The sequence below is a fragment of the Neolamprologus brichardi genome, chromosome 5 (genome assembly GCF_056152115.1).
Source record: "Neolamprologus brichardi isolate AB-2024 chromosome 5, ASM5615211v1, whole genome shotgun sequence".
Taxonomy (NCBI): Eukaryota; Metazoa; Chordata; class Actinopteri; order Cichliformes; family Cichlidae; genus Neolamprologus; species Neolamprologus brichardi.
Genome location: NC_142108.1, coordinates 33166362 through 33194302, shown reverse-complemented (window position 1 = coordinate 33194302; position 27941 = coordinate 33166362). Strand labels below are relative to the sequence as shown.

Here is a 27941-nt window from a genome sequence, read left to right as displayed (position 1 = left end):
TCTTCAGTGAAACAGGGAAAAGTTCTGCGTTGTTGTTCCTGCTTCATGACACGTCTGAAGTGGGTTACAGGACACATGACTGTTGAATCTGAGGAATGTAGAATAAGATTTGTTTCTGCTGATTTGTTTTCCTACCAGCCAGCCTGTCTGAACACACCCTGTTTTCATCCCGAGAACAAGCAGAGGCATCAGGAGATAAATATCTGCGGTCACTTTCCCCACAAAGGGTTGTGTGAACCAACACTAACAGCACTAAGAGTGTGGAGCACGATCGATACACTTGATTTCTTTTGTCATTAACAGCCAGTGTTGGGAAGGTTACTTTTAAAATGTATTCCAATACAGAATACATGTCCCAAAATGTATTCTGTAACGTATTCCGTTACGTTACTCAATGACAGTAACGTATTCTGAATACTTTGGATTACTTAATATATTATCATGCTGTTTACAACTACATGAATGTACTATTGCTGTGATTTATTACTGTTACTGAAGGTCCGCGGCTCCGAACCGTAGTAAAGGGACCTCTGGCTAATACGGTGGGTTCTGTGTCGGGCTCGTAGCTGAAAACTAGCTTTACTTTGTTGTCTGGGTCAACTTTGCTAGCAGAGACAGAGAGAGGCGTTGAAAGGCTGCTCCAACAGAACTTATTGTTTCAGAGGAAAACACGAACACGGTGTACAGTCGAGTCTTAATAGCTTACTTACAGCTGGGCTCGTCAGGCTCTCTTCTTGGCTGCAGTGGTTATTATTATATTTACATGCTTCCAGCTCCCGTTTTTGCCCGATGACAGCTCGTACTTTTCCTTTTTCTCCCTCCCTCGCTCACAGACACATAACGTGTATGGCAGTCCATTCTCCCTGCAGCACGGACTACACTGCCTATGATGCTACATTCTTTAGAGCTATACCGGTAGCATTCTGCCTATTAGCTTAGCACGACGACAACAACAACAAAAAGGCCTCTCTCACCCAGGAAACACGCAGAGAGAGAGCGTCACCCTGTAACCATGGCAACCGTAACGCTGCCGCCTGGAACAACAGAACGTAGCTGTCAAACAAAACCCAAACAGTCCTGACCCGCCACAATATGAAACAGGGAAGTACCGCCATATAATCCATTTATTTCAACAAAGTAACTGTATTCTAAATACCACCTTTTTAAACGGTAACTGTAACGGAATACAGTTACTCATATTTTGTATTTTAAATACGTAACGGCGGTACATGTATTCCGTTACTCCCCAACACTGGTAATGTAACCCAGTGTTAATTGGGTTGTCTGATATTGTGTAATATTCAGTATATATATATGTATATCTATATTGGGTGTTCAGTTATAAAATGTTCTTCAATGATTTTGAGTTTTTTTTATTGCTATTGGTTTGCGGCTGCTTTACGACAGTCGACTGTGGTAGTACATCCTAGCGGGAGGGGCTATGAGCTCACATGGCTTGTAGCTGTGCCAGAGAGCAAGCTTGGGTGAGCTAGCGGGGAATATCTTCTTCTGCAGTAGCCTTAAAAAAAGACTATTGTTCGTTCTCCTGCCAGGTAAAAATCTGTTTTGTATGTATATTATATTATTCCATGTGTTATTATGTGTTTGCTATGATGTGCTGTGTAGTAATGGTTATTAAGGTGCTAATCGCTAATCGGGGATAAGCTAGCAAGCTCGACAATTAGCCGCCATGCTAAGCGGACGTTGGTAGCCAAGTTCGTATGTCACTGTGGGGCTATGAGCTCACATGGCTTGTAGCTGTGCCAGAGAGCAAGCTTGGGTGAGCTAGCGGGGAATATCTTCTTCTGCAGTAGCCTTAAAAAAAAAAGACTATTGTTCGTTCTCCTGCCAGACGCTTCGCTGCTGTGCTGCCTTACTGCTGTGCTGCTTTACTGCTGGGCTGCCTTACTACTGTGCTGTCTCGCTGGTGCCATTAAAGGACCGGCGGCTGCCCTCCATTCATCCATCCGGACCACGATTATTTGGACCGAAGTACTCACACACGCCCGCACTCAGTGCCATACACTCTCTTTATTTTGCTGGCCAGCTAACACCGTTGTTTTGTTTTGTTTTGTTTTTGCATTCACAAAGACTATCCAAAGACATTTTGGTTATTGTCAAATAGACACTCTCTGATTACGGACTGAGGAGGTTGTGGTGTTACAACCCCAGGACTGAGAAAAAAAGACTCTTTACATAATATATTCACTTGTCTCCTGGTTAGGAGAAGTGACTATTGATGGAACTATTTTTTTCTTCTTCTTGTCTTTGTTTGTATTGTATCCCATAGAAGTTTTAAGTTGTTCAGGTTGAAACATTTGCACTTAAAGTCTGTTAAGTTTCCTTTGATGTATCAGTGTCAAGCTGATGTTCAAGAGGGTATGTTAAGGACAGATGTGCTCCAGTCCATCAATCCTTTAAAGTGCTGGACACCGATGGTAAATTGCCATCAGACCCTAAATAAATTGTCCTCTGCTGTTATCCATATTGCTTCACTCATTCTTTTGTGAGTAGACGTATTGGTTACAACTAAAAGTAGTAGGAAAAATTGGCGCCCGAACAGGGACTGGAGCGCATCACTAACTTTATCCTGAAGCACATGCACAGACATCTGTGAATTAATCTACTGCTTTGCAGAGAGAGACAATGGAGTTTTGTGACAGGTATGGTTTTGATCCAGAGTACACTGTTTTGTTAAAAGGGGCTAAAGCCAAGATTAAAATACAAGAGGTGCAAAGAGCATTCGCTTTGCTGGATCACGTTGTCAAAATCCAACCAATAGATAGTCTCCCTGACACTATTTTGTGTCAGTTCACTGAGTCCATTACCCCAATGCTCTTAGATGGAGAACATTCAGCAGATGGGGAGTGTTGGGAGGTTATTCAGATAGATGAGTACTGTCCTCAGGGACCTGACAGTTTTCACCTGGCGCATGATGTGGTCCCCCTTGCTCGAGCAATTGATGATGTGACTGCTAGTTTCAGAGAACAAGTAAACGAACTGGCATTAGCATATAATGTGAGCCCCATGACTTTAAATCAGGCTGCAGTGAGCCATATGTGTGGGAAAAATGATACATATAAGGGGTTAGCTACCTCAACTCCTGCCTTGGGAGTTAAAACTCAGTCCACACCCGGTCCCAGGTCAACTGCCGCCTGTGATGATAGCCATGCGCTCAAAGCTAAACAGGCACTTGATGCGGACTCCCTGCTTGTTGATCCTGTGCCAGTGGAGGTTCAGAGACTCATTGTGGAGCACATTGTAAAACATGACTCGCCCATGCACACTCCCTCTGCTTTTGAGCTCCGCTCATTTTCAGGAAATTCTCCAAAACCCCCTAATGAGGTAGAGTACAGAGTATGGCGACTTAGAGCTAAACAGGTACTAAATGACTCTACCCTTTCCGAAGGGCAGCAGCGCCGTGTTTTCCTCGATAGCTTGGCTAGCCCTGCTTTGAATGTGGCCCTTTCTATTGGGTCTCAAGCACCACCAAAAGACTACCTCAATGAGCTCGACAAGGCTTATGGCAATGTCACTGGAGGTGAAGAGCTGTATATCCAGTACCTAGAGACTCATCAGAATAGTGGAGAAAAGGCATCTGATTACTTGCGCCGACTCCAGACGTTGCTGCAGGAGGTAGTTGACGGTAACGGCATACCTAGAAGTGATTTTGATGTTCAGCTACTAAAGCAGTTCCTCAGAGGTTGCTGGGATGACTCTCTAATTGCCACTCTGCATCTAAAAGAAATGGTGGGATCTGCACATCATGTTATTCCCACTTTCTCAGAGCTGCTTTTTAAAATCAGAACTTATGAGAAAGAGAGTCAATTAAAAGAAATGCGCAGGAGACGTTACATGAGCGGCACCTCAACTAAAGTGCAGGCTCGAACCCTTGTAGCCACAGATGACTGCAGGCCTTCTGGCACACCTCCCACAGCTCTGGATGCTTGTACCAGAGAGCAACTGGAGGAGAGAATCAGGCAGCTAGAAGCAGAGCTAATGAACAACTCATCTGCAGCAAATTCTCAGTCTCCCAAAAGTGATAAAACTAGGCAGAAGCTATCGCACAAAACCAAAATCCACAATCCATCTCCACCAACTCCTGCTAGGCTACCTGGTGATCATAAAAGGGTTGGGAAATTTTGCTATAATTGTGGGGAGGATTCACATATGCTGCCACAATGTTCAAACCCAACCAATGCCATATTAGTGCAAAAGAAATTGTGTGAAAGGCACAGTGCTGGGCAAAGCCAGTGTTCAATGGCTCAACGACAGAATAGTCCACAGTCCAACTTGCCTTTAAACAAGTAGGAGCTCCTGCTGTGGAACGAGCAGGAGCTGATGGTCAGAGCAGTTCCAAGCCTTCAAGCCAGTGCATGTACGAAGCCCCAGCTCCAACGGTGCCTTCCCAGTTTCCCCAGGGTCTAATTGGGGAGCCTTGTGATGGTTTAGCATGGTTAGATCAAGTTCCGTGTCGGTGTTTAATTGACACCGGGTCCCAAGTGTCAATAATATCAGAGTCATTCTATTCTCGCTATCTTTCTCATAGAGAACTGTTCTCTATAAAAGAGGTACTAGACATCGAAGGTGCGGCTGGACAAAAGGTACCATATGTGGGGTACATTGAGGCTAAAGTTCAGTTCCCTGAAAGTGCTTGTGGCACAGACAAGTGTTTCAACATCTTAGCATTAGTTAGTCCAGATCAATCATACAATGATAAGTTTTCTCTTCTTGTGGGCACAAATGTGTTAGGTCCCATGATACAAGACTGTCAAAAAAAGGGTGGAGCAAAGTTCCTGCAGACTCTACCCATTGACACCAACTGGGTCATGGCATATACCGAATGTTTCAAACAGGCTGACCCCCAAGCAGACGAGGTCAAAGCCCTCCGTGTTGCACTCTCCAGCAAGGTACCGGTGCATTTGAAACCTGGTGAGGTGTATACTTTAAAAGCCATCTGCCACACTAAACCCGGGAGCGATAAATTTCAGGCTCTTGTGTGTAGCTCGGAGGACACACCCACACCAGGGGGGCTTATCATCTATGACCAGATAGTGGATGTAAAACCTATGTCCCACTGTAAGTTTAAAGTTGCGGTCAAAAATGCCTCTCGGCGGGGCATCACACTGTATCCTGGGACAGCTATTGCTGAGTGCTCCCCCATTGATTGGGCAGTTCCCGTTGCACTCTCTGATCTGAACCCCCAGCCCAAAGATGCTCCTCTGCAGGCACATTCCCTGCTAGCTTCTCACCGCGAAGACGGTAGCCAATCTGCGGTGCCTCTTGGCCTTGATTTTGGGGACAGCCCGATATCACCACAATTTAAAGAGCACATACAGGCTAGAATTGTCAAAGAAGCATCAGATGCTTTCTCGAAACATGATCTTGACGTTGGTAGTGTGACTGGGGTCAGTCATCGCATTGAGTTAGAACCTCATGTCCCATTCAAAGAGCGGACAAGACGTGTTTCGCCCGCTGATTTCAATGACTTGAAAAGACACCTCCAAGACCTTTTGGCAGCAGGCATTATAGAGGAGTCACATAGCCCCTATGCCTCTCCAGTAGTGCTTGTTAGGAAAAAGAATGGGGAACTGCGAATGGTGGTAGATTATCGGAGACTAAACAACTTCACCAAAAAGGACGCATACCCATTGCCTCGTATAGAGGAGACGTTCACTCTGCTCTCTGGTTCAAAATGGTTCACTGTTTTAGATCTCAAGAGCGGGTACTATCAACTTGAAGTTGAGCCATGTGATCGACCCAAGACAGCATTTACAACGCCGTTTGGAACATGGCAATTTCGGAGGATGCCTCAAGGCTTGACTAACTCCCCTGCCACGTTTCAACGGACCATGGAGAAAGTGATGGAGGGAATTAACCTCCAGGAGGTTGTTGCATTTCTAGATGACCTCATAATCTTCTCCAACTCACTGGAAGAGCATGAAGAGCGGGTGATGAAGGTCCTTAAGCGCATTGCTGAGTTTGGTCTGAAGTTATCCCCTTCTAAATGCAAGTTCTTCCAAACCTCCGTGAAATATCTGGGGCATGTAATATCTGCCCAGGGGATCCAGCCTGACCCAGACAAAATTACTGCTGTGAAAGACTGGCCATGCCCACAAAATGCCAAAGAGCTTCGGTCATTTCTAGGTTTCACGGGGTATTACAGGCGGTTTGTGAGGGATTATTCTTGCATTGTCAGGCCTCTCAATGACTTGTTGAAGGGAGAACTAGCCCCCAGGCATAAAGGCCAAAAACATTGGCCACGAACAAAGTCACCCTCACTTGGGGCAAAATGGACCCCTGCCTGCCAGGCTGCTTTTGGCCTTATTGTTGAAAAACTGATTTCAGCACCTGTTCTGGCTTTCGCCAACTGGCAGCTCCCGTACGTACTACACACAGATGCCAGTATGTCAGGCCTAGGGGCAGCGTTGTATCAGGTTCAAGACGGTCAGACTCGAGTAGTAGCTTATGCTAGTCGTGGCCTCTCCAAAAGCGAAAAGAATTACCCTGTACATAAATTAGAATTTCTCGCCCTCAAGTGGGCAGTAAGTGAGAAGTTCCATGATTATTTGTATGGGGCTAATTTCAAGGTGCTGACTGATAACAACCCTATGACATATGTGTTGACCAGTGCGAAGCTTGATGCTACAAGTCACAGATGGCTTGCTGCTCTGTCGCTTTACAACTTTGACATACACTACAAATCTGGCCAACATAACACTGACGCTGACGGGCTCTCTAGGAGGCCTCATGGACCCTCAGAGGAGGACGAGGAGTCCCTGGAGACAGACAGAAAAATCTCCAGCATGCTGGAATGTGCTAGCTTGTCCCCTGAGGAGTTTAAAGTTCTCGATGGGGAGGCAATGAGTACTTTGTGTAAGCGTCATAGTGTCAATGTCAACACAATCTTAGGTGAAGGCACACAGACAGTCGACACTGTAATCCCTGCCGTGGAAACACTCTTGTGCAATGACAGTGCGGTTCCTGATGACCTTGAGGATCCAGTCCCCATACCTGGCCAGTCAGCCCTACCAGGAATGTCTATGGTGGACTGGTATCAGTTACAGAGAAATGACAGCTCTTTAGTCCGCATCATAGGCATTTTAGAGACTGGGGATGAGACTTTTGACAGAAAGTCTGAGGAACCTGAGGTGGTTCTGTTTTTGCGGGAGAAATCCAAGTTACTTCTAGTTGAGGGGGTGCTATACCGTAGAGTTTTTGATCAAAAGGGGGAGGCCTTCCATCAACTTGTCATCCCTAATAGCCATCGAGAGAGAGCCTTCCAAGGTGTTCATGACGAGACAGGTCACATGGGTATTGAGAGAACCTTAGAACTGGCTAGAGCGAGGTTTTACTGGCCAAAAATGGCTAGCTACATTGAGAACAAATGTAAAACATGTGAGAGGTGTGTGAAACGAAAGGCACGAGTGCAGAAAGCCTCTAAACTTGTAAACATCAAAGTCAGTGGTCCCCTTGAGTTAGTGTGCATAGATTTTCTGACAATAGAACCCGATTCGAGAGACACCAGGAACATCCTAGTACTAACTGATCATTTTACAAAATATGCACAGGCATATCCCACGAGAGATCAGACAGCGAAAACGGTGTCCACGGTGTTATGGGAGAACTTCATCAGTCACTATGGGTTTCCTCGCAGAATCCATAGTGATCAAGGTGCTTGTTTTGAATCTGAAATAGTGGCAGAGCTTTGTAAACTAGCAGGGATTACAAAGTCCCGTACGACACCCTACCATCCACGTGGAAATCCAGTGGAAAGATTCAACAGGACTCTGTTGGACCTCCTCGGAACTCTGGAGGATAAGAAAAAAGAGGAGTGGAGGAAGTATGTTCGCCCCCTTGTACATGCTTATAACTGTACAAAACATGACGCAACTGGAGAAGCACCCTTCCTTCTGATGTTTGGTAGAGAGCCACGCCTTCCGATTGACCTCTGTTTTGGACTTAGTCCACGTGGCCACAGCACCAGAACACACATTCAGTATGTACGAGAACTAAAGAGTAGGCTGAAGTATGCATACGACCTAGCCTCAAGAAATGCTGAGAAGAGACAATTGTTGAACAAAAGACGCTGGGATGCTAAGGTTACTGCCCTTCCTTTGGAAGTGGGTGACAGAGTCCTGGTAAGGAATCTGAGCCTCAGAAAGAAACACAAAATCTCTGATAAGTGGGAACCTATTGTGCACATCGTTGTTAAGCAGCCGGATGAGTCTATCCCAGTTTATGTGATTAGGCCAGAGGATGCAGAGGGCAGAGAGCGAGTTCTGCATCGTGACATGCTTCTTCCCTGTGGGTTCCTACCGGTTAACCTGCAATGTGACAGTCAGGATGTGCTAACCAGTTCGGTTCAACCTCTCATGAGAGCGGATGCAGGGAGCAACACAGAAGAAACTCAGCTGGAGGAGGAGTTTGGGCAAGACGAGGAAATAAACTTTACATCCAGCCAATTTCCTGACAATGACTTGTTGGCGGATCAAAGGGATGTTCTGGGAGAACAGGAGGCGTCCCAGCCACAGTATCCTCTGGACCCTGGGGCACCTGAATTCATTCTAGATCTGACGGGATCGGAGAAAGCAAACGCTGAGGAGGTGCTCAGCCCAGCCCCAACATGTGGTAGGCCACAAAGGAGGAGGGTGCCACCGGCTTACCTCAGTGACTATCAGGTCGGCTACAAAGTCGATTGTAAGCATCACAGTTTCAATGCGCCGATGACACTTGCATTGCTCAATAATTTTTTCCTGTCATTACAGCAACAGATTGCTGGGTTAGTGCAATCTCTGTCAGGTGATAGTGACGGGGACGTCACACTTTAAGCAGGGGTGGATGTAACCCAGTGTTAATTGGGTTGTCTGATATTGTGTAATATTCAGTATATATATATGTATATCTATATTGGGTGTTCAGTTATAAAATGTTCTTCAATGATTTTGAGTTTTTTTTATTGCTATTGGTTTGCGGCTGCTTTACGACAGTCGACTGTGGTAGTACATCCTAGCGGGAGGGGCTATGAGCTCACATGGCTTGTAGCTGTGCCAGAGAGCAAGCTTGGGTGAGCTAGCGGGGAATATCTTCTTCTGCAGTAGCCTTAAAAAAAGACTATTGTTCGTTCTCCTGCCAGACGCTTCGCTGCTGTGCTGCCTTACTGCTGTGCTGCCTTACTGCTGTGCTGCTTTACTGCTGGGCTGCCTTACTACTGTGCTGTCTCGCTGGTGCCATTAAAGGACCGGCGGCTGCCCTCCATTCATCCATCCGGACCACGATTATTTGGACCGAAGTACTCACACACGCCCGCACTCAGTGCCACACACTCTCTTTATTTTGCTGGCCAGCTAACACCGTTGTTTTGTTTTGTTTTGTTTTTGCATTCACAAAGACTATCCAAAGACATTTTGGTTATTGTCAAATAGACACTCTCTGATTACGGACTGAGGAGGTTGTGGTGTTACAACCCCAGGACTGAGAAAAAAGACTCTTTACATAATATATTCACTTGTCTCCTGGTTAGGAGAAGTGACTATTGATGGAACTATTTTTTTCTTCTTCTTGTCTTTGTTTGTATTGTATCCCAGAGAAGTTTTAAGTTGTTCAGGTTGAAACATTTGCACTTAAAGTCTGTTAAGTTTCCTTTGATGTATCAGTGTCAAGCTGATGTTCAAGAGGGTATGTTAAGGACAGATGTGCTCCAGTCCATCAATCCTTTAAAGTGCTGGACACCGATGGTAAATTGCCATCAGACCCTAAATAAATTGTCCTCTGCTGTTATCCATATTGCTTCACTCATTCTTTTGTGAGTAGACGTATTGGTTACAGTAACAGCAGAAAACACCAAATATTACTGATATCAAATCAGTATAAAGTTTTTATATCAGTATTGTGGTAAAAAATGAATATTTCACCTCTTGTCTGTTATAAAAGTTCACGTGTGCTTCGCTTTTTACACTTGGTCTTTAGTTTGTTTTCAGAAATGAAAGACTCACCAACAACGAGGGTGACGTTAAATGTTTCTCTGTCCGGTTGATGAAATGGAAAATCACAGGTGTAGTCGCCACTGTCGGCCAGCTTGGTGTTTCTGATGATGATGGAGGCGTTACCAAACTTCAGCTGGTCTGAAAAGTGTGACACGCGTCCTCTGAAGTGCTCGTCTTGACCTCGCAGGCCGTTGTTGTAATGAAGTCCAGCGTCGTACACAAACACCTCCCTGTCGCCGTTTTTCCTCCAATCAAAGCGCGTCTGTACGAGGCTCTCCTGGGAGCTGAGCGAGCACGGCAAGATGATGTAACTTCCTTCAGATGCCACCACCATGACGGTTCCTAAAGAATGAATCACAGTTTAAACCTCAGGTCATTCGAGTACACTGATCTTATCGTCATGTTGGAGAAACCAGTTGGAGACGGTTTAAGCTTCTTTAAGCGTTAAGTGCTGTCCTGTTGGAAGCAGCCATCAGGAGATGGTGTACTGTAGTCAAAACTCAGGTAGGCAGCGTGGAGTTGTAATGACGCTGGTACAGAGACCCACACCACCAGCAACTAGAACGATAACAGGAAGGATGAAGCCATGCTTCCTTTTATCTACTCCATATTCTGACCCGCCATCTAAACATGGCAGCAGAAATAAAGTCTCATCACACCAGGCAACGTTTTTCTATTCTGCTGTTTGCTCAGTTTAGCCTCAGTTTCCTGTTCTGCTGACAGCGGGCCCCAGTGTGCTCTTCTGCTGCTGCAGCCCATCTACAAGGTCCAAAGTGTGTTCAGAGATGCTCTTGTAACGAGAGTAACCACTTTGCTTGTAACGAGAGGTTATTAGAGTTGCCTTCCTCGCCATTCTTCTCTGACATTATGAAAGCATTTCACCCAGAGAACTGCAGCTCACTGGATGTTTTAATGCAATTATTCAGGTAAGTAAATCCGAAAATTTGATTCTGTTCATCTGACCTTTTATTGAATTGAATAAAATTGAATTTTAAAAGTGGAATATAAAACAGACAAAAATATTTATACCGTAACAAAAAGGCAGGAAGGCTTGTGTCTTTGACTGCAGGTGAGTTTGAACAGTTGCTGTGAAGCTCTGTTCAGAACAAACTCTCAGGGAGACGCTGTGATCACAGTTACTGATGATTTCTTACCGTTTTCATGTCCTGCTGTTACCGCAGACACCGTCAGAGGGAAGAGGCTGAGAGATAAAAGCTCCGATAAAAACATGTTGCTGAATAAAGTCTGTTCCTCCCGGTGATCCAAACAACAGCAGCTTAAATCTCTAAAAGTGAGTGACCACTTCCTGCAAATCCCCAAAAAATGAAATCCAAAAAAATCCCAGGAGTTCACGAGTCGTTGAGTCCGGTGTGACTCAGGCTGGAGCAGGAATGTGAGCAGGTCTTTCCTGGTGTGTGTGTGTGTGTGTCTGAAACTCTGCCTTAACAGACTGGAGAGAAAAATCTACGCAGTGCAGACCATCGTCACACGTGGAGTCAACCTTTCATTACTTCACATTTTTCATGCATGCATCACGTTACAGCTGTTACATCCTGTCCTTCGTCGGTCGAGCTGGTTGGATGACAGAGGAACATGTAAAAACTGTTTCCAGAGAAGTGCAGTTCACTGAAACAAAACAGCATCACATTTCCTAGAAGTTCACTGTGGGCATGTCACGTTTAAACATGCGCAGGCCCGTTGCAAGAATTAATGCAGGGCGCCGCCCAATAAACACAGAACGCACGAGTCCAGAGCAGATTTATACCTGTACAGGTTCTGATCAGAGTCCATCAGGTCCTCATCCTTCCAAAACCACAAACAAAAACCACAAATATCTTAAATATCTGACCAACATGTGGACAGCCGAACGAAAGCTGCTGAAACGTGATTCTGTTACTGTTACATTCAGACAGCAGCCCGACGCTGTCATTATCAAAGTCATTATTTAAACTCAGCTGAATAAAATCAAGGATGATTTTGAGGTAATGAAGAACTCGAGCTCCACGTGTCTCCCACACGAGACTTTAGGCTTTTCTTTTTTAAGCATTTTAACGTACTCTTACTTTGAAAGTTCAGGCGATTATTCTACAACACGTTTACAGGATTTTTTAAAACTTCATTAAAAAAACCTATTATTTATTGTTTCATTTTCATGTATTTAAGAAAAACAAATGAAAAACCACAAAAAAGCTTGTAATTGTCTGTCGAAGCAAAATGTTTAATGAGATCTTTTAGTTTCTGTGTGCTATGCTCGGTGCAGCCCTGTCACCAAATCTTAAAAAGTTTTGTATTTGATTTATTTTAAACTCCTGACCATTAACTTAAAGAGCGTCAGCTTTTAAAGTAAACACTCCCGCAGTTTAAGAAAAACTCAGTATTCATTTAAGGAATTTTTGAGTTTTACCTTTTTTCGTTATTTATTCATAGCTGAGTAGCTCAGGCCCTTCCTTGGTCTTGGTTTGCTCTCACATCAGGGTCTGGACTGCAGTTAGAGCTGATCTGCAGCTCTGCTGAGCGCTGAAGGGTCACTTCAGCCAGGACCAGGTAGAGAACTGATTCATGTTATTTGCCTTCAGAACTTTACAGCAGAGATGATTTCTGAGAGAACGTCTTTAAAATAACTTTTTTTTGTTAATTCCTGTGTTAAAAAATAGCATTAAAGCTTCAAAAATGAAGTAAAGATATAAACAGAAAGTGAAGAGACAACTGGAGCGAAACCAGGGCCTCCCTGCACATTCATGTAATACCAATATTTACCACAAGATGGAGCAATGACTCAAAGTAACCTTCCTGTAACCAGGAATGTAATTAAGACGCTTGATTTGGCTGTTGTCATTATTTTTACCTTTTGATTTTGAGTTGTTTGCTTGTTGTTGTTTTTTTAATATTGGAAGCCTGAGCAAAGATGAAGGAAATAAGGTAGGATAAAATAAAATGTGAAAACAACAAGTTAACACACTGAGAGGAAAAATTATCCATAATTCACTTATAGTACTTTTTTGGGGGGGGGGGGGGAGAGAATTTAAGAGTGAGTTGCGCTAGGCTCACATGACATATTCACTTTGACAGTAATTTAGGGTTGGGGCGTCTGACAATCAATGTTATTTTAAAGCATCATCCGCCACCTCTCCATTTTTTCTCTCTCACCTCTTTATACAGTACGCTAGTGTAACAACTTGTGCTGCATGAACAACTCCACCCCGATCAAGCTCGCCCAAATCACTGGAACACAAACATCATAAAGCCCAGAAGGCCCAGATGTCTCTGTTTTTTCTGAGAAACAATGAAAGTCTGCACCAGTGTCTAAAGTCACCACGGAGATCAAGTATAAGCCAACAAGCACATCCCCGCCCCACAGACGTAGTAAGGGCACCCAGAGAGAAGGGCCTCGAACACCGCAGACGCCAAGGGACAGCGAACAGACCCGAAGGCCTGGTAGGGCACCAGCCAGCACCACCCAGGTGCCAGGGCCCACCCCCAAAGGCGCATGATACCTGAGCCCCAGACCCCCAGCAATCCTGGAAGGAAGAGGCACCCACCCCAAACCAGAGAGCCAGGTGAAGGGACAGGACAGCCCGCAAGGAGGACTGCAGGACACAGGCCAGCGCAACTCACAGAGAGAAGGAGACTTCAAGTCTTTCTAATGGACCAGTAAAGGCTGCATTTAATTCATTAGCTCATTGCCGTTTGCTGCATGTTGGAGTTTTGGACACTAGAGGGCGCCAATATACTGAGAATGAAACCCAGAAAAGCAAATCAAACTCTAAATAAAGCAAACAAAGCAACATTTAGTCAGCCTGTGATGTAGAGTTTAGATGTTTTACAGCTGACTGCAGGATGAAAGATGGAATAATATTCAGCATTTAATAACAGACGCTAAAAAAGCTGACACAGCTCTTTGTTCTAACAGAAACATCAAGAATGAAAACTAACTGTAAAAAAGAAAAGACAAAGTTTAGAAAAGGTTTTATTTTTAAGTTGAGACAATGTTTCATGTTTTTTCATGAGCATGAAGGGACGAGTTGTCCCACAAGAAAGTTAATTCATTCATTTCACCAACAAAAAAGAGAAAACTAATGTTTAAAAGTCATGAGCATCGAGCCTCCACAGAGTGGAAGCGAAAGTATCAGCACAGACTAAATAACAGTAAAAAACAGGGACGTCATCCTTGGACCACATCAAGCTTGCATGTGGAGCTCTGAGCGTCTGTTTCTCTGTAAAGAGATAAAACTGGAGCTGATGTGATCAGGACGACATCTGTGGAAACACAAAGATCTCTGGCACAACTTCACTTATTACTCAAGGTGCATGGAGAAGAGCGATAGCCTAAAGCCTGAAGCTCGAGCAGCATCGTGGGAACAAGAACGACTTTATTACTCAATCAACATGTTTCTGCTCGTGGCCTTCATCAGGAAAACACTCGGCAGAGGATGGGGGGTGGGAGGGGCAATGATGATGATGAGGAAGCCTCTAACATGTTTTGAAAAGAAGGTTGTACATTACACGATCGTGTCGATCGGGGCGATCGTGGCTCAAGAGTTGGGAGTTCGCCTTGTAATCGGAAGGTTGCCGGTTCGAGCCCCGGCTTGGACAGTCTCGGTCGTTGTGTCCTTGGGCAAGACACTTCACCCGTTGCCTACTGGTGGTGGTCAGAGGGCCCGGTGGCGCCAGTGTCCGGCAGCCTCGCCTCTGTCAGTGCGCCCCAGGGTGGCTGTGGCTACAATGTAGCTGCCATCACCAGTGTGTGAATGTGTGCGTGAATGGGTGGATGACTGGATATGTAAAGTGCTTTGGGGTCCTTAGGGACTAGTAAAGCGCTATATAAATACAGGCCATTTACACAGCAGAGGTACATTTTGCACTTTACACAGCCTCAGTTAGCTACTGTATATGTGCACATTTGTAAACATGGCTCTGTGAATATGGATCTCTAGGAGTGGAGCTCCTGTCGTTGCTTCAGATATTAAATTAAAGGATCTTGAGCAGTTTTTATAGTGACAGAATTTTAAAAAGGCAATTCAACACAGACCCAGACACGTCTATAAACAGCACAACGTTCATGTCTTCAAATCGTTTGTTTGTTTGATTTGAGCTGGGACGACCTGTGAAACGATCTTCTGTGTGACTAATGACTGAGACTGTCTGTCTGCAGACATGAAACATACAATAATAATAATAATAATAATAATAATAATAATAATAATAATGAGAGCAGTAGTTCTGGGAGCACAAACACTAAAAACATTCACAGACATCCTGTAACAGGACCGAACAGAATTAAAACCAGCTGCACTTCCGCGTGCTTCACAGTTCCTGATAGCAACATGTCAAATGCAGTGTCTGTTTTCACATTTCATGATCATCATAGAAAACACTGCTTCTCAATGCAATTAAAAAAGATGGCATGAATTAAAGCAAGAGTATTTCCTTCCCTGTAATAAGCTGGATCAACATAAAGACAAAGGAAACGCAGGATTTCACTGAGGTATGAATCTGTTTTCCTCAGTAACTTTGTTCTGGAGCCTGGAGTCTGCTGTAAATCAGCTTCACAGAAACATCGTGTCTCTGGTTTCACTGAGAAGCTGCAAAAAGGAAATAAAAGTACTTATTACATGAAGTCTGCTTTTAAAATCACACATACACATGAAGAATGTTGGTCCTGTAAAGATGAGAATTTTTATTATGTTAAAACAACAAAACACGATAAATTCTGTCGGTCAGAATAAAAACATGTTATCATGAATACATCTGTACTTCAAACAGGAACTCTGCACACCGTTCCCTCACTGTTCCCTCTCTGTTTCCTCACCGTTCCCTCACCGTTCCCTCACCGTTCCCTCTCTGTTTCCTCGCCATTCCTTCACCGTTCCCTCACTGTTCCCTCACCGTTCCCTCACTGTTCCCTCTCTGTTCCCTCACTGTTCCCTCACTGTTCCCTCACCATTCCCTCTCTGTTTCCTCACCGTTCCCTCACTGTTCCCTCTCTGTTTCCTCACTGTTCCCTCACCGTTTCCTCTCTGTTTCCTCACCGTTCCCTCACTGTTCCCTCTCTGTTTCCTCTCTGTTTCCTCGCCGTTCCCTCACTGTTCCCTCACCGTTCCCTCTCTGTTCCCTCACCGTTCCCTCTCTGTTTCCTCACCATTCCTTCACCGTTCCCTCACTGTTCCCTCACCGTTCCCTCTCTGTTTCCTCACCGTTCCCTCACTGTTCCCTCTCTGTTTCCTCACCGTTCCCTCACTGTTCCCTCTCTGTTTCCTCACCATTCCTTCACCGTTCCCTCACTGTTCCCTCACCGTTCCCTCTCTGTTTCCTCACCGTTCCCTCACTGTTCCCTCTCTGTTTCCTCACCGTTCCCTCTCTGTTTCCTCGCCGTTCCCTCTCTGTTTCCTCGCCGTTCCCTCACTGTTCCCTCTCTGTTTCCTCTCTGTTTCCTCGCCGTTCCCTCACCATTCCTTCACCGTTCCCTCACCGTTCCCCCACTGTTCCCTCACCGTTCCCTGATCTGATACTTTTTGGACATTAAAAAACAAAATAAAGAAACTCAATGTGACTTTCACAGCTTGAGGTCAGCTTTTCTTTCTCTGGTTATTTATTCATTCATGTCTCTATTATTTGTTGCTGCATCATTCTTGACGAGGTCCACAGGTATGAACATGTTCAAACTTACCTTTAAAGGCGAGTTACGCTGTAGTGTAGATGAAACACACACAGAGAGACAAAACGACGAGCGCAGAAAAAATCCCAGAAACAAATGAAATGAGCACGGTGTCTCCACTGCACGACTCAAACAGCTGGTCTGAAACACACGACACAATCCAGCTGTTACACTAAAGGTCAGGTTTAGTTTCAACCCACAGAAATAAGATCAGCGTCTGTGGTCAATGAAAAAATACAAACACGCCTGTGAAAACGTTTTTTTCCCTTCCTGATGTTTTATTTTATAAGCCAAGTAAACAGAAAATAAGATTTTTTAAGTGATGTTTTTATTTATTAAAGGAACAAAAACGTCCTACCCTGACCTTTAACCTGTGTGAAAAAGGAGTTTCCCCCAAACCTAACAGGTGCTTTCCCTCTGCAGCGCTCAGGCATCTGTGATAACTGATGAAGAGTGCGTCACATCAGTGTGGAGGATTTTCTGGTCTGTTCTCCTAAACTGACACAAGTGCTGCCTGTTGTTCTGGGTTCTTTACTGACCTCCTGGATGAGCCACCGATGTGCTCTCAGAGTAACTTTGGAAGGTCGGCTACTCGTGGTTCACCACTTTTCCAACTCCTGTCCGTTGGTAGATAATAACTCTGTGCGAGCCATAAAGCCTTAAACATGGGTTTGTACCCAAACATCACCGATAGATGTCACTGACTTGTCTCAGCTTCTCTTTCATGACACGCTGCTTTGTCAGAAACGTTCTTTGTCTGTTTGAGCATGATGTCTGGCAGCATCACGCTCAAAATAGGAAAATTAAACTCAGCTTCCCAAAAGATTTGCTTAATCACAGTGTGTGTCTGTGTTTGGATAAATAATCTAAAAACTGCCTTTTGTGTTACTTTGTTATTGATATTTGTTTGATGATCTGAAACATGTAAATGTAACAAATATGCAAAAAACAATGAAATCAGGAAGGAAGATAAATACTTTTTCACAGCATTGTTTAAAACACAAACATCAGCATCACAGACTGAAACATGACAATTGGGAATCTAACCTGGAACAAAGATCTCGTCAGCAGCTCGGTGGCTGAGCTCCTCCTGCGTGGCTACACAGTGGAAGTGGTTGGTGTTTGTCCTGGTCACCGTGGTGAGGAGGGTGATGTCATAGCGCTCTCCTGTGTGTGACACCTGTGGCTCCTCAGCAGGAAGGATGTTCCCATCGCTGTCCCTCCACTCTACTCTCAGCTTTGGAGAAGCACCTCTGACCTCACACTTCAGCTGCACCCCGACCTCGCTGATGTTCAGGATCCCAACAAACGGCTTTGGAGCTGCACCTGTGAACACAGCAGGAGAACGTGGACACTCCATACTGTTTCAGGTTGGAATAACTTCTTCGGATGATTGCAGAAATGAAAGACTCACCAACAACGAGGGTGACGTTAAATGTTTCTCTGTCTGGTTGATGAAATGGAAAATCACAGGTGTAGTCGCCACTGTCGGCCACCTTGGTGTTTCTGATGATGATGGAGGCGTTACCAAACTTCAGCTGGTCTGAAAAGTGTGACACGCGTCCTCTGAAATGCTCGTCTTGACCTGAATGTCTGTTCTTATGATGGAGGCCAGCGTCGTACACAAACACATCCCGCTCATCGTCTTTCTTCCAGTGAAAGCGTGTTCGTACGAGGCTCTCCTGGGAGCTGAGCGAGCACGGTAAGATGATGTAGTTTCCTTCAGATACAACCACCACGACGGTTTCTCGCCCTGAAGAATGAAACATATTTAAATCATTTTGTTTAAACACAGAACAAATGCAGATAATTCAGAGATAAGTATTAAAACAAACGGCTCATTCCTCCACCACATCACACACACTCATATTGTTCCTGCACAGGCTTCACTGCTGAAGACATCTGCTAGTGTGTTGATCCACTCGTCTGAGTCTCACAGCTCATCACAACTGTTTGTCTTTTCAGTCAAAACCATCTTTCTAAGAAGAGTGGAGCTACATTTTTTATGTCTTAGTTCAGATTGAAGATATATTATTTTATTTGACTTTGACCTTTGACCGTACTTGAGATTATTTATATATTTTTTCATTTAAGAAAATGTTTTCTATTTTATATTAATACACAGATGTTGTATGCAGTTAAACTATAAACATTTCTTCATTTCTAAACTGGAAACCAATGAGCAGTTTGTTCTGAATCTGTGACACAAAGAATGAATCAAACTCTGAAAGCAAAAATAGGTGCTACCCAACACATGCCAGGTGTACCTAATAAAGTGGTAGGTGAATATTAGGGGTGCAACGATACACAAAATTCACGGTTCGGTTCGATACTTTGGTGTTACGGTTCGATATTTATTCGATACAAAAAAAATGTTCATGCTTTTTTAATTTGTCATTTATTAAAATTATAAATATATATTTTAACTCAAAAGTACAGTTTTTAAATTTAATGTTGCTGAAACAACAAAATAATAATGATAAAAAAATTAATCTATCTGATTGAGGAATCACTCATCTTTGGAAAAGAGAGTTTATTACAGAGAAATGTCTCTTTCCAAAATAAAAGCTATACTATACGCTTCTTCTGGGCTATATTCTCAGCAGCATATTAAACATATCAGGTCCCCATAAGGAGAATCATGTGCTAACGGCTGTCTAAATGACTCCGGTAAAGTTTGTAGCATGCGTGCTTGTTGTTTTTGTCTGCTTCCACTTGTCTTTGCACTAGGATGATGTCGGAGTAAATGTGCAGTCATATTCGTTGTGTTCCCACTAGTGCTGTCAGCGTTAATCTGAAATGACGTTAACGCCACAACACGGCAAATCTCCGTTAACGAGCTACCGCGGATCGCCCCGTGCGTGGGGCTGGATGGCCAACACGTTAACAAGCTAACTGTGCTAACGCACTAGTTCCCACCAATGTAATTGAGCATTGCGTGGCACATCCAACATACTGTTTTACTTTAGTCCATGACGCGCTTACCTTCAGGGTCATACGTCACATGAAGACCAAAATAGTTCCAAACGCCAGATCTGAATGAGGGTGGGGGAGGTTCAATTTGCCATGTTGCAACGAGCTTAGCTTCTGTCTTGCTAGCTTGCGCTGCGCTCAGTGGATCTGCGCTCGACAGTGCAGCCTAGGCGGAGTAGTCGAACGCAGATCAACTGAGCGGTCAACACAGACAGCATCGTCAGAAGAAAAGTTGATAAAATAAATGAAAAATTTTGTATTGTTCGATACATATGCGTACCAAACCGAAAGCATGTGCATGTGCCATGTCAGGCACCTGTGACACAAGACTTAAGCATCATTAAGTATCATTAAGTTATTAGTAAGGTATTAGAACATGCTTAATTCAACATTCACCAATTCATCTATAAATCATTACTCCTTAGTATGTCACCTCTAATTACAGATATGATTATTCATCTGTGGTAATGATCATAGTCAGAAATAATCTGTATTCATAATGACATGCTACAGAGGAGTATGCTGTATAAACAATGAATGACCTTAATGATGCTTAATAGTGTGACATTATTATAAACGTGTTTATGTTGTTTTGTCCTGAGAGGCAGTTTCAGCGCTAACACTGACAGCTGTGCTCAGTCACACAGACGTTTAAAGTGATTTGACTGGAAGCACAGATGTGATGCTGGTAAGTATTCAGGAAAGTGATGGATCAGGATCTGATTCTGATGAGAAGTTCATTCAATTCAATTCAATTTTATTTATATAAAACCACAACAACATTCGCCTCAAGGTGCAGTGACGTGTGTGAAAACAGTGAGAAAGGCTAATGTGATTTGAGAATTGAGTGAGAGCTGAACAATGTACCTAATAAAGTGACCAGTGAGTCACTTTATTAGGTAAATTATATACTTCAGATTAACGTTTGAATTCTTTTCTTATACTTGTTTAAACCCACCGATCTTAACAGAAGAACATGAAATGAATTTAAATAATCCCGTCACATCTTTGGGAATGATCACAGAATCAAGTCCTTAAAGAAAACTTTCATCATAAAACAAATGTTAGAACAAACGTCTAACCTTATACACAAACCAAATCTCAAACACAAAAAGAGAGCTCATAGATGCAAAATTATGTCCGGTGTCTTTGACTGTAGGTGAGTTTTTTCACTTGGTCAGTTCACATCTGGAGCAGCTGGATCCACAAACTGCTGTGAGAGCAGGCCATCACATTTTAATTACATGAATGGGAGACAATAGTCTGGTTTCAAGGTATTGAAGACATGTACAGCTGGTATAAATTATAAAGGAGGTCAGAGCTCAGTATCAGGGAAACTCTGTGAGAAATGATCAGAGTTATTGATTTCTTACCGTTTTCATGTCCTGCTGTTACTGCAAACATCATCAGAGGAAAGACGCACAAAGATAAAAACATGATGCTGAATAAAGTCTGTTCCTCCCTGTGATCCGAACGGCAGCAGCTGGTTAGGAGGTGAAATCTCTGCAGTTAAAGCACCAAATAAAGTCGGAGCAGTTCCTGCAAACCGGAGACCAAAACCTGAGACCTGGGAAGGCTCGTACACCGAGATGGTCGGACACAGGCTGCAGCAGGAACAAACAAGTCTTCACTGTCAGTGTGTGTGTGTGTGTGTGTGTGTGTGTGTGTGTGTGTGTGTGTGTGTGTGTGCGCAGCTCTCATTAACACGATTGTATCCTTTTACTGATGAACAGGTTAAACTTCCAAAGAACTTCAGTTCAATGATAAAACGACGCAGCTGCGCCACATTTCCCAGAAGTTCGTAGTGGGAGTGGCAGCTTTAAGCGTGCGCGGTCCTGCTTCAGGAGCTGTGGGCTCACGGCCATAAGCAGATAAATTACAATGAACGCAAACACAGACACACACAGAGAGGCAGACTCAGGATCAGTTTATCTACACAACAGCCTGAACGACTGTCTGTCCAAACTACATCCGCTGATGTTTGGTGGTTGAAGCAGGAGAGACAGCAGTGATGGAGCTGCCAACCAGTCCTGGCTGCTGTAAAGAGGGTGTGTCATCATATTTATCTTACAACATAACAGGGGACCAGATACCAACAAAGTAAACGTGAGGCAAACACTGTGTTTGTGAAGCTCAACTTCTTTTCTCTTGCTCCTCATGAAGCTCTTTAATGACTAATGGCTTTATTCCACCTTGATTTTTATTTTACCCACAGTTAGATTCATTAGCCTCCAGCGTGGGTCTCATACGCTCAGGAACCCCTCCATGGGGAGATCTCCTCTAGGGGGTAAAAACCTGGGACTTCGGATAAAATGAAACAGCTTGATGAACCCAAAGGAGTCCAGTGCCCTTCATTTCAAACTTGTGACCTGACCTGAGCATACACAGACAGTCAGAGCTGTTATAACCCAGATAAACTCAGGGTAAAGGATGGACGTCAGTGTTCGCTGATTAGGAAAACCCAGAAAAAAGGAGAGGAAAAAAATGAAGCTGGAATCAGATGCAGCTTCATTTTCTGGTCTTTTCTAAGTGTTTGTGATGAACTTTGGTCCTTGTGGCTGTTTTTGGTCAGTGAACGCACCCTTTAGCACCCTCACTGTTACAGCCCACACTGATCAGCGAGGGGTCCACAGTGAATGGATATGCTGCGAGCACGGTAAATGTTGAAGCATTACAGGTGCGGTTTGTGTAACTGCTGACCTGTGTTAGTTCTGGGCATGATCAGATCTAAATGTTGTGTTGCACTGTTACACGTGTTTACGATGAGCAGAGTTCTTGGTACTGACTGGATGAACTTCCACGAACATCTTCTTCCTTTCCTGCTCGACCAGCACACCTTCCACAGATGACGGCACTGATTCACGCGTCCGTGGTAGGACTGAAACACACCTGCTGTTAGTGCTACACGTGAGGACTTAATCTGACTGATTACACACCTGCTGTAGATCTGAATAATTAAATCTGTAAATCTGTGAACAACTGCTCACCTGACTGAGCGATCACTGAGCTTATGTCATGAGAAGCTCATCATCTGTCTGTCCAAAGCTCACGAGCATCACTCCTCTTATGATCAGTGTGTTTAATCAAACACTGATCACCTGAGGGGTCCAAACAGTGCACGAGGTCACAGTCAGATTTAGTGACCTCCGTTATCTCACACAGGCAGCATTTTAGGTCTTCAGTACACCAGCACCTGATGTTACAGACCTGTTTGTATCCAGGGTTTGTCCTCGATGATCTCCCCGAGACTCACGATTAAATTCAGGTCCAGACTCTGGGTTAGCTATTTCATTATTATTACCATCATCTTCATCATTTCAGTGTCATCATTGTGAAGTTAGGGTTGTAGTCGTTATGTGGTGTTTAAAATCTCTGGCTTTTTATAAAATGTGTGAAAATCTTTAGTCAAGCAATGACTAGGGCTGCCACAAACGATTATTTTGATAGTCGACTAATCAGATCATCATCCATTGGACGTAAAACATACAGCTTTTTGCACCAGCAGCATCTGCTCTTATATAACTATCATTAGCTTACAGCTTTAAGAGTTTAAGGTATGTGCTAACTAAAAATAAAGACAAGATGATAGTTTATTAAATTTTAATGAAATTTGCAGATTGTTTCGGTGAAGTTTAATTAACTCCTTGCTATCTAAAATATAACAGGACACCGGAGTAAATTCTCGAGCATCTCACACTTCTGATAATCAGCTGTCTGCTTGATGTTTATTCAGCTGTGTAAAAACTATAACTTTAATCTCAGCCAAACCGATTTACTCAGGAACAAATAAAATACTGAAAAAAGCCAAACAATAACATTTTTAAGTTATCTAAGTGACTTATATATCATGTTTAACCTGAGTAGCGAAAGACGGCGGTGGGTTTGAAAACGATTTGTCGGGAGTCCGGTGTTCTCACGGCTCTAGTTAGCCTAGCCCCCGGCTAGCTATCGAGCTAGTGGCTAACAGACGTCTCCGAAAATGTCGGAGCGCTTTTGAAAATATGTGGTGTCTTGATAAACTGAGCAGATATTTGAGGTTTACACAGCTACATTCTCGCCTGAAAATATGTTAAACGTTTATTTTGTGACACAGAAAGAATAATAAGAGTAATATTAAAACTAACTAGCTGCCGCCATTGTTGGAAACTGAGCTGGGCTGCGCTATGAATTCTGGGACACAGCTTCTTCTTCTTCGGGGTTTAACGGCAGCTGGCATCCTTGTACATGCAGTGCTGCCATCTTCTGTTTCAGTCCGTTATTACACTCTTAAATCCTACTACTTATTCCTGCGTCTTTTGGGATCTTACAAAGCTTCAAACGACACGTCGACTATTAAATCAGTCGTCGACAATTTTGATAGTCGATGTAATCGTGACTAGTCGCCTAATCGTGGCAGCCCTACAAGCAACGATGAGACCCTTAAAAAACAGATTCCCGTCCTGTTCTCTTGCATCTTATGAGGATTTTCAGTGAGTTCATTAGTGTCAGTAATGACTTCCACTGCTGGAAAATCAAACCTCGCAGTTAGTGAGAGGATCATCTCTTCAACCATAACAGCCATCGAGGCAGCAAAAAGGTTCACGGGTTGTTGTCCCTGTAAATTCATCTGAAAATGAAAGAGTTAACAGTAAGTGTCAGATTGTCAAATCCAGTACGTGGTTAACATGTCAAGTGTCTGTGTGTGTCGCATCAGTGTGACAGCACTCAGTGGATTAAACCTTTTATAACTTTGATTTTTCCTGTTATGAAAACCGCAGCTGGCAGGCAGCTGAAAGCGGAAACATTAACAATGACTCTTTTTATGCTTTTGTCTGTGGAGCCGGTCAGACGAGAAGTCAAAGCGTACGAACAAACGCTTTCATAGAACAGCATCACATTTATTAGGAGTGCACAGTGGCAGTGGTGGCTGTAAGCATGTGCAGTTTATGGTAAATGGCCTATATTTGTATAGCGCTCTACTAGTCCCTAAGGACCCCAAAGTCACCCTCAAACTGAACACTCCTTCAGTTTCAGATAAGAGTAAACTTATACTTAAGTTCAGGCCCGTCCTTGCTCCTGTTTTACCTTCAGCTGGTTTACATAAATCTCCTCTCAACACTCAGCTGCTTCCAAGGAAGGATCTCATCCTGCTGCTGGACTCTAACATCAGCCTTTACCTGCTCTGTGGATGTTGAGACCTGAACGGTCACTTAAACCAGGACCAGGAACACTGAGTCAGACCAGCTGCAGCCTGACGTGGAGTCAGCAGGATTAGACTCTCACAGCAGGGTCGTGTTTTAGTGTTCAGAAAGCTCATTTTCTTTTTGTTGCAGTGCACACCGCTCACCCCATAGAAAACATGTAACACTGAACGCTGTGTTTAATTAGGACCTCAGCAGGCGAGAAAAGATCCACAGGTGCTTTGTGTCCTGAATCATCCACAGCTGTGGAGCTGTGTGGCCTGCTGCTGTTTCTCACTTTGCTGCTGTTTGTCTGACAAAAGTGTTCAAACGAGCAGCGACTCGTGGCCCAAAGAGTCATCCCTGCAAGTTTTTGTAATGTTGACAGTTATAAGAGGCTGAGACAGCAGCTGAGCCGTCTCATTATTTAAGAGACGCCTGCTGAGCCGTTTAAGTCTGAACCGTTTTAGAATTACAGACAGTTTTAAACAGTTCTTATATTTCAGAGGCTGAACTTTCAATGATTATTAAAGATGGCAAACATACACAACAGGGATCAAAGATTTAGTATAGTTAGCATGTTGAAAACACACTCAGGATTCACACAGCTCCTGTGGGTAAATACTGTGTTTTTATTTATTGTATATCATCACGCTTCATTATAAACATCCTCCATCTCTGCTGGATGTCATCACAAAATATCCCACAGACTCTTCTGGAAGGACACAGAGACTTTCCCACGCCAGCTAAGACATATAATCAACACTGCGTCTGCCCCGGGGGCTCCAACCTCAGCCGGAAAACATGCAGGGGTGTGTGTGTGTGGGAGGAGGGTTCGTCAGATGTCACCTCAACTGACTTCTTTCAGTCTGTAGGACTGATTACTCCAGAATGACTGAAGCACTCACCCTGATACCTTTTGTAGGAAGCTCACTTCTCAGAATATATTTATCATCTAGATCCTCACTATTAGCAGGCAATAATATGTAATATTTAATCTTCAGTGATGCATAATATTTTTTATAATCACGTTTGTGGTGGCTGTCCTGTGAGGACCACGTCTTTCTGAGTAAACAGCTGTTAATGAGCTCAGAGTATCAGGCCAACACTCTCATTTAAAACTATATTAAACATTTGACTCATTTAAATATCACAGCTGGATTTAAAGGCCTGAGCAGTGATGCAGGTAACTGTCAGCATCTACAGAGAGATTACAACCGAATGTAACATGAAGGCAGTGTTTTAGTACTTTACTTGAACTTCAAATCAAATCAAATCAAAATTTATTTATATAGCACATATTAAAACAACAGTGTTGACCATAGTGCTTCACAGTCAGTAAAAGCATGAGACAGTTAAAACAAACAATAAAAGAGGACAACAAACAATAGGTAACAACACAACAAGCTGGACCAGCCAACTAGACAGAATCAAAAGCCAAAGTAAAAAAATAAGTTTTAAGATGTGATTTAAAAGACTGGATCGACTCGGCAGTACGAATATGAACAGGGGGGTTATTCCAGAGTCTGAGTGCCATGGATGCAAAGGCCCGGTCACCTCTCGACTTCATTCGAGTCCTAGGTTGTACTAGGAGCCTGTGATTGGACGATCTAAGTGCTCTGTTGGGATTGTATGAGTGGAGGAGTTCAGAAAGATAGCTGGGCGCTAAATTATTCAGAATATTAAAAGTGAACAAAAGAATTTTAAAATCTATGCGACATTTAACAGGGAGCCGATGTAGTTTGGCTAAAATTGGAGTTATGTGTTCATGGATTCTCGTACCTGTTAAAAGACGCGCAGCTGCATTCTGAATTAACTGAAGCCGGCAAAGAGAGGAGTGTTGGAGGCCGAGTAGAGGGAGTTACAGTCGTCCAATCTGGATGTGATAAATGCGTGGATAAGCTTTTCAAGGTCCTTTAAGGGAAGGAACGGCTTTGCTTTGGAAATCTGACGCAACTGGTAAAAGCTGTTGTTTTTACCACAGTTTCTCAAGTTTAAAAGAGCCATCCAGGAACACTCCGAGGTTTCTTACAGTGGGCGAGAGATGGCTAGCGAGAGGGCCTAGGGCATCAGCTAACTGGTCTAGCGGAGTGTGACTACCAAAGACTTTGATTTCGGTCTTATTCTCGTTCAATGTAAGAAAATTATGTGATAACCAAATTTTAACTTCATGCAAACAGTTGAACAGAGGTTGCAAAGAAGCAGTCGCATCGGATTTCAAAGGTGAATAAATCTGGATATCATCGGCATAACAGTGAAAGGAGATGTTGTATTTTCTAAAAATTAATCCCAACGGCAACATGTACAAAGAGAAAAGAGCAGGGCCGAGCACGGACCCTTGAGGCACACCACAGTAAATAGGGGCAGAAGCCGAGGAGTGTTGCCCCATAGCAACAGAGAACGACCTCTCTGAGAGGATTTAAACCAAGATAAAACCGTACCTTGGCTGTTTAATGAAACTGGACCTGGCAGCAGTTCCCTCGTCATCATCACAGCTTCCATTACTGACAAGCTGAGCAAGTTATTAAAAGTTTCATATATCACATGTGCTGGATGCTGTGTTTAGTAAGAAGAAACTGTTCTGATTACAAAATCTGATCATCAACCGTGACTGAAGGCGTGGACCGCCTTATGCTCAAACACGGAGTTCTTTATGGAAAAGCTGCGGTTAGCTCAGCAATAAAACACCCAGCTCTCACTGCCAGCACCCACAAGAAGTCAAGAAGTAGTAAAAATTAGACTCTCCAGCTGCACCACCTTCAAGCATCCACCAGGAGCTCCAAGCAGGCGAAGTACTCGGAGCTGATTTTCATGTGTACAATTATATGTGACACTCAGGACCTCCAGTATAACCTGTAGGAAAACCCCAGCTCACGTGCACCGAACCGGGTGATACAAGCACGCCCTCCCCCACCCTTTCACTCCAGAGAGTTCCTGAACCCAAGCCTTGAGGCAAGCCTGTATCTGTTAGGCTCCCTCCCAATCAGAGAGGTGATATTCATATACCAAAAACCAGTTTTAGCCACCAGGGATCAGTCCACAGCCCTGCATCTGGCCATTATAAATAGAGCTCTGATATCAGGATTCAACACAACAATGAGCAGAGACTAATTTTTAATGCAGTGGGGATAAAAACATGAATGTGTTTCAATGTGAACCATGATGTTT

General features: G+C 43.7%; 2 protein-coding genes across 2 annotated transcripts in view; both read right to left on the bottom strand.

Moving 5' to 3' along the window:
* The window catches only part of LOC148102864 (immunoglobulin superfamily member 11-like), a 61444-nt gene extending 50168 nt beyond the window's left edge, over window positions 1-11276 (bottom strand). Inside the window, exons 1-2 of the mRNA XM_087841116.1 lie at window positions 11141-11276; window positions 9996-10328 (exon numbers count right to left, since the gene is read on the bottom strand). Coding sequence (XP_087697242.1) covers window positions 9996-10328; window positions 11141-11216 — 409 coding nt within the window. The 5' untranslated portion in view covers window positions 11217-11276. The remainder of the gene's footprint in view (window positions 1-9995; window positions 10329-11140) is intronic.
* Window positions 11277-15468: 4192 nt separating this feature from the next.
* On the bottom strand, window positions 15469-27260 carry LOC102799581 (butyrophilin subfamily 2 member A2-like). Its single transcript, XM_087841231.1, has 5 exons — window positions 27215-27260; window positions 18056-18394; window positions 17689-17967; window positions 16654-16782; window positions 15469-15568 (listed from the first exon to the last, which is right to left on the bottom strand). Exons 1-4 carry the CDS (start codon window positions 27258-27260, stop codon window positions 16667-16669), a joined length of 780 nt encoding a protein of 259 aa, XP_087697357.1. The 3' UTR covers window positions 15469-15568; window positions 16654-16666.
* Window positions 27261-27941: the final 681 nt, after the last annotated feature.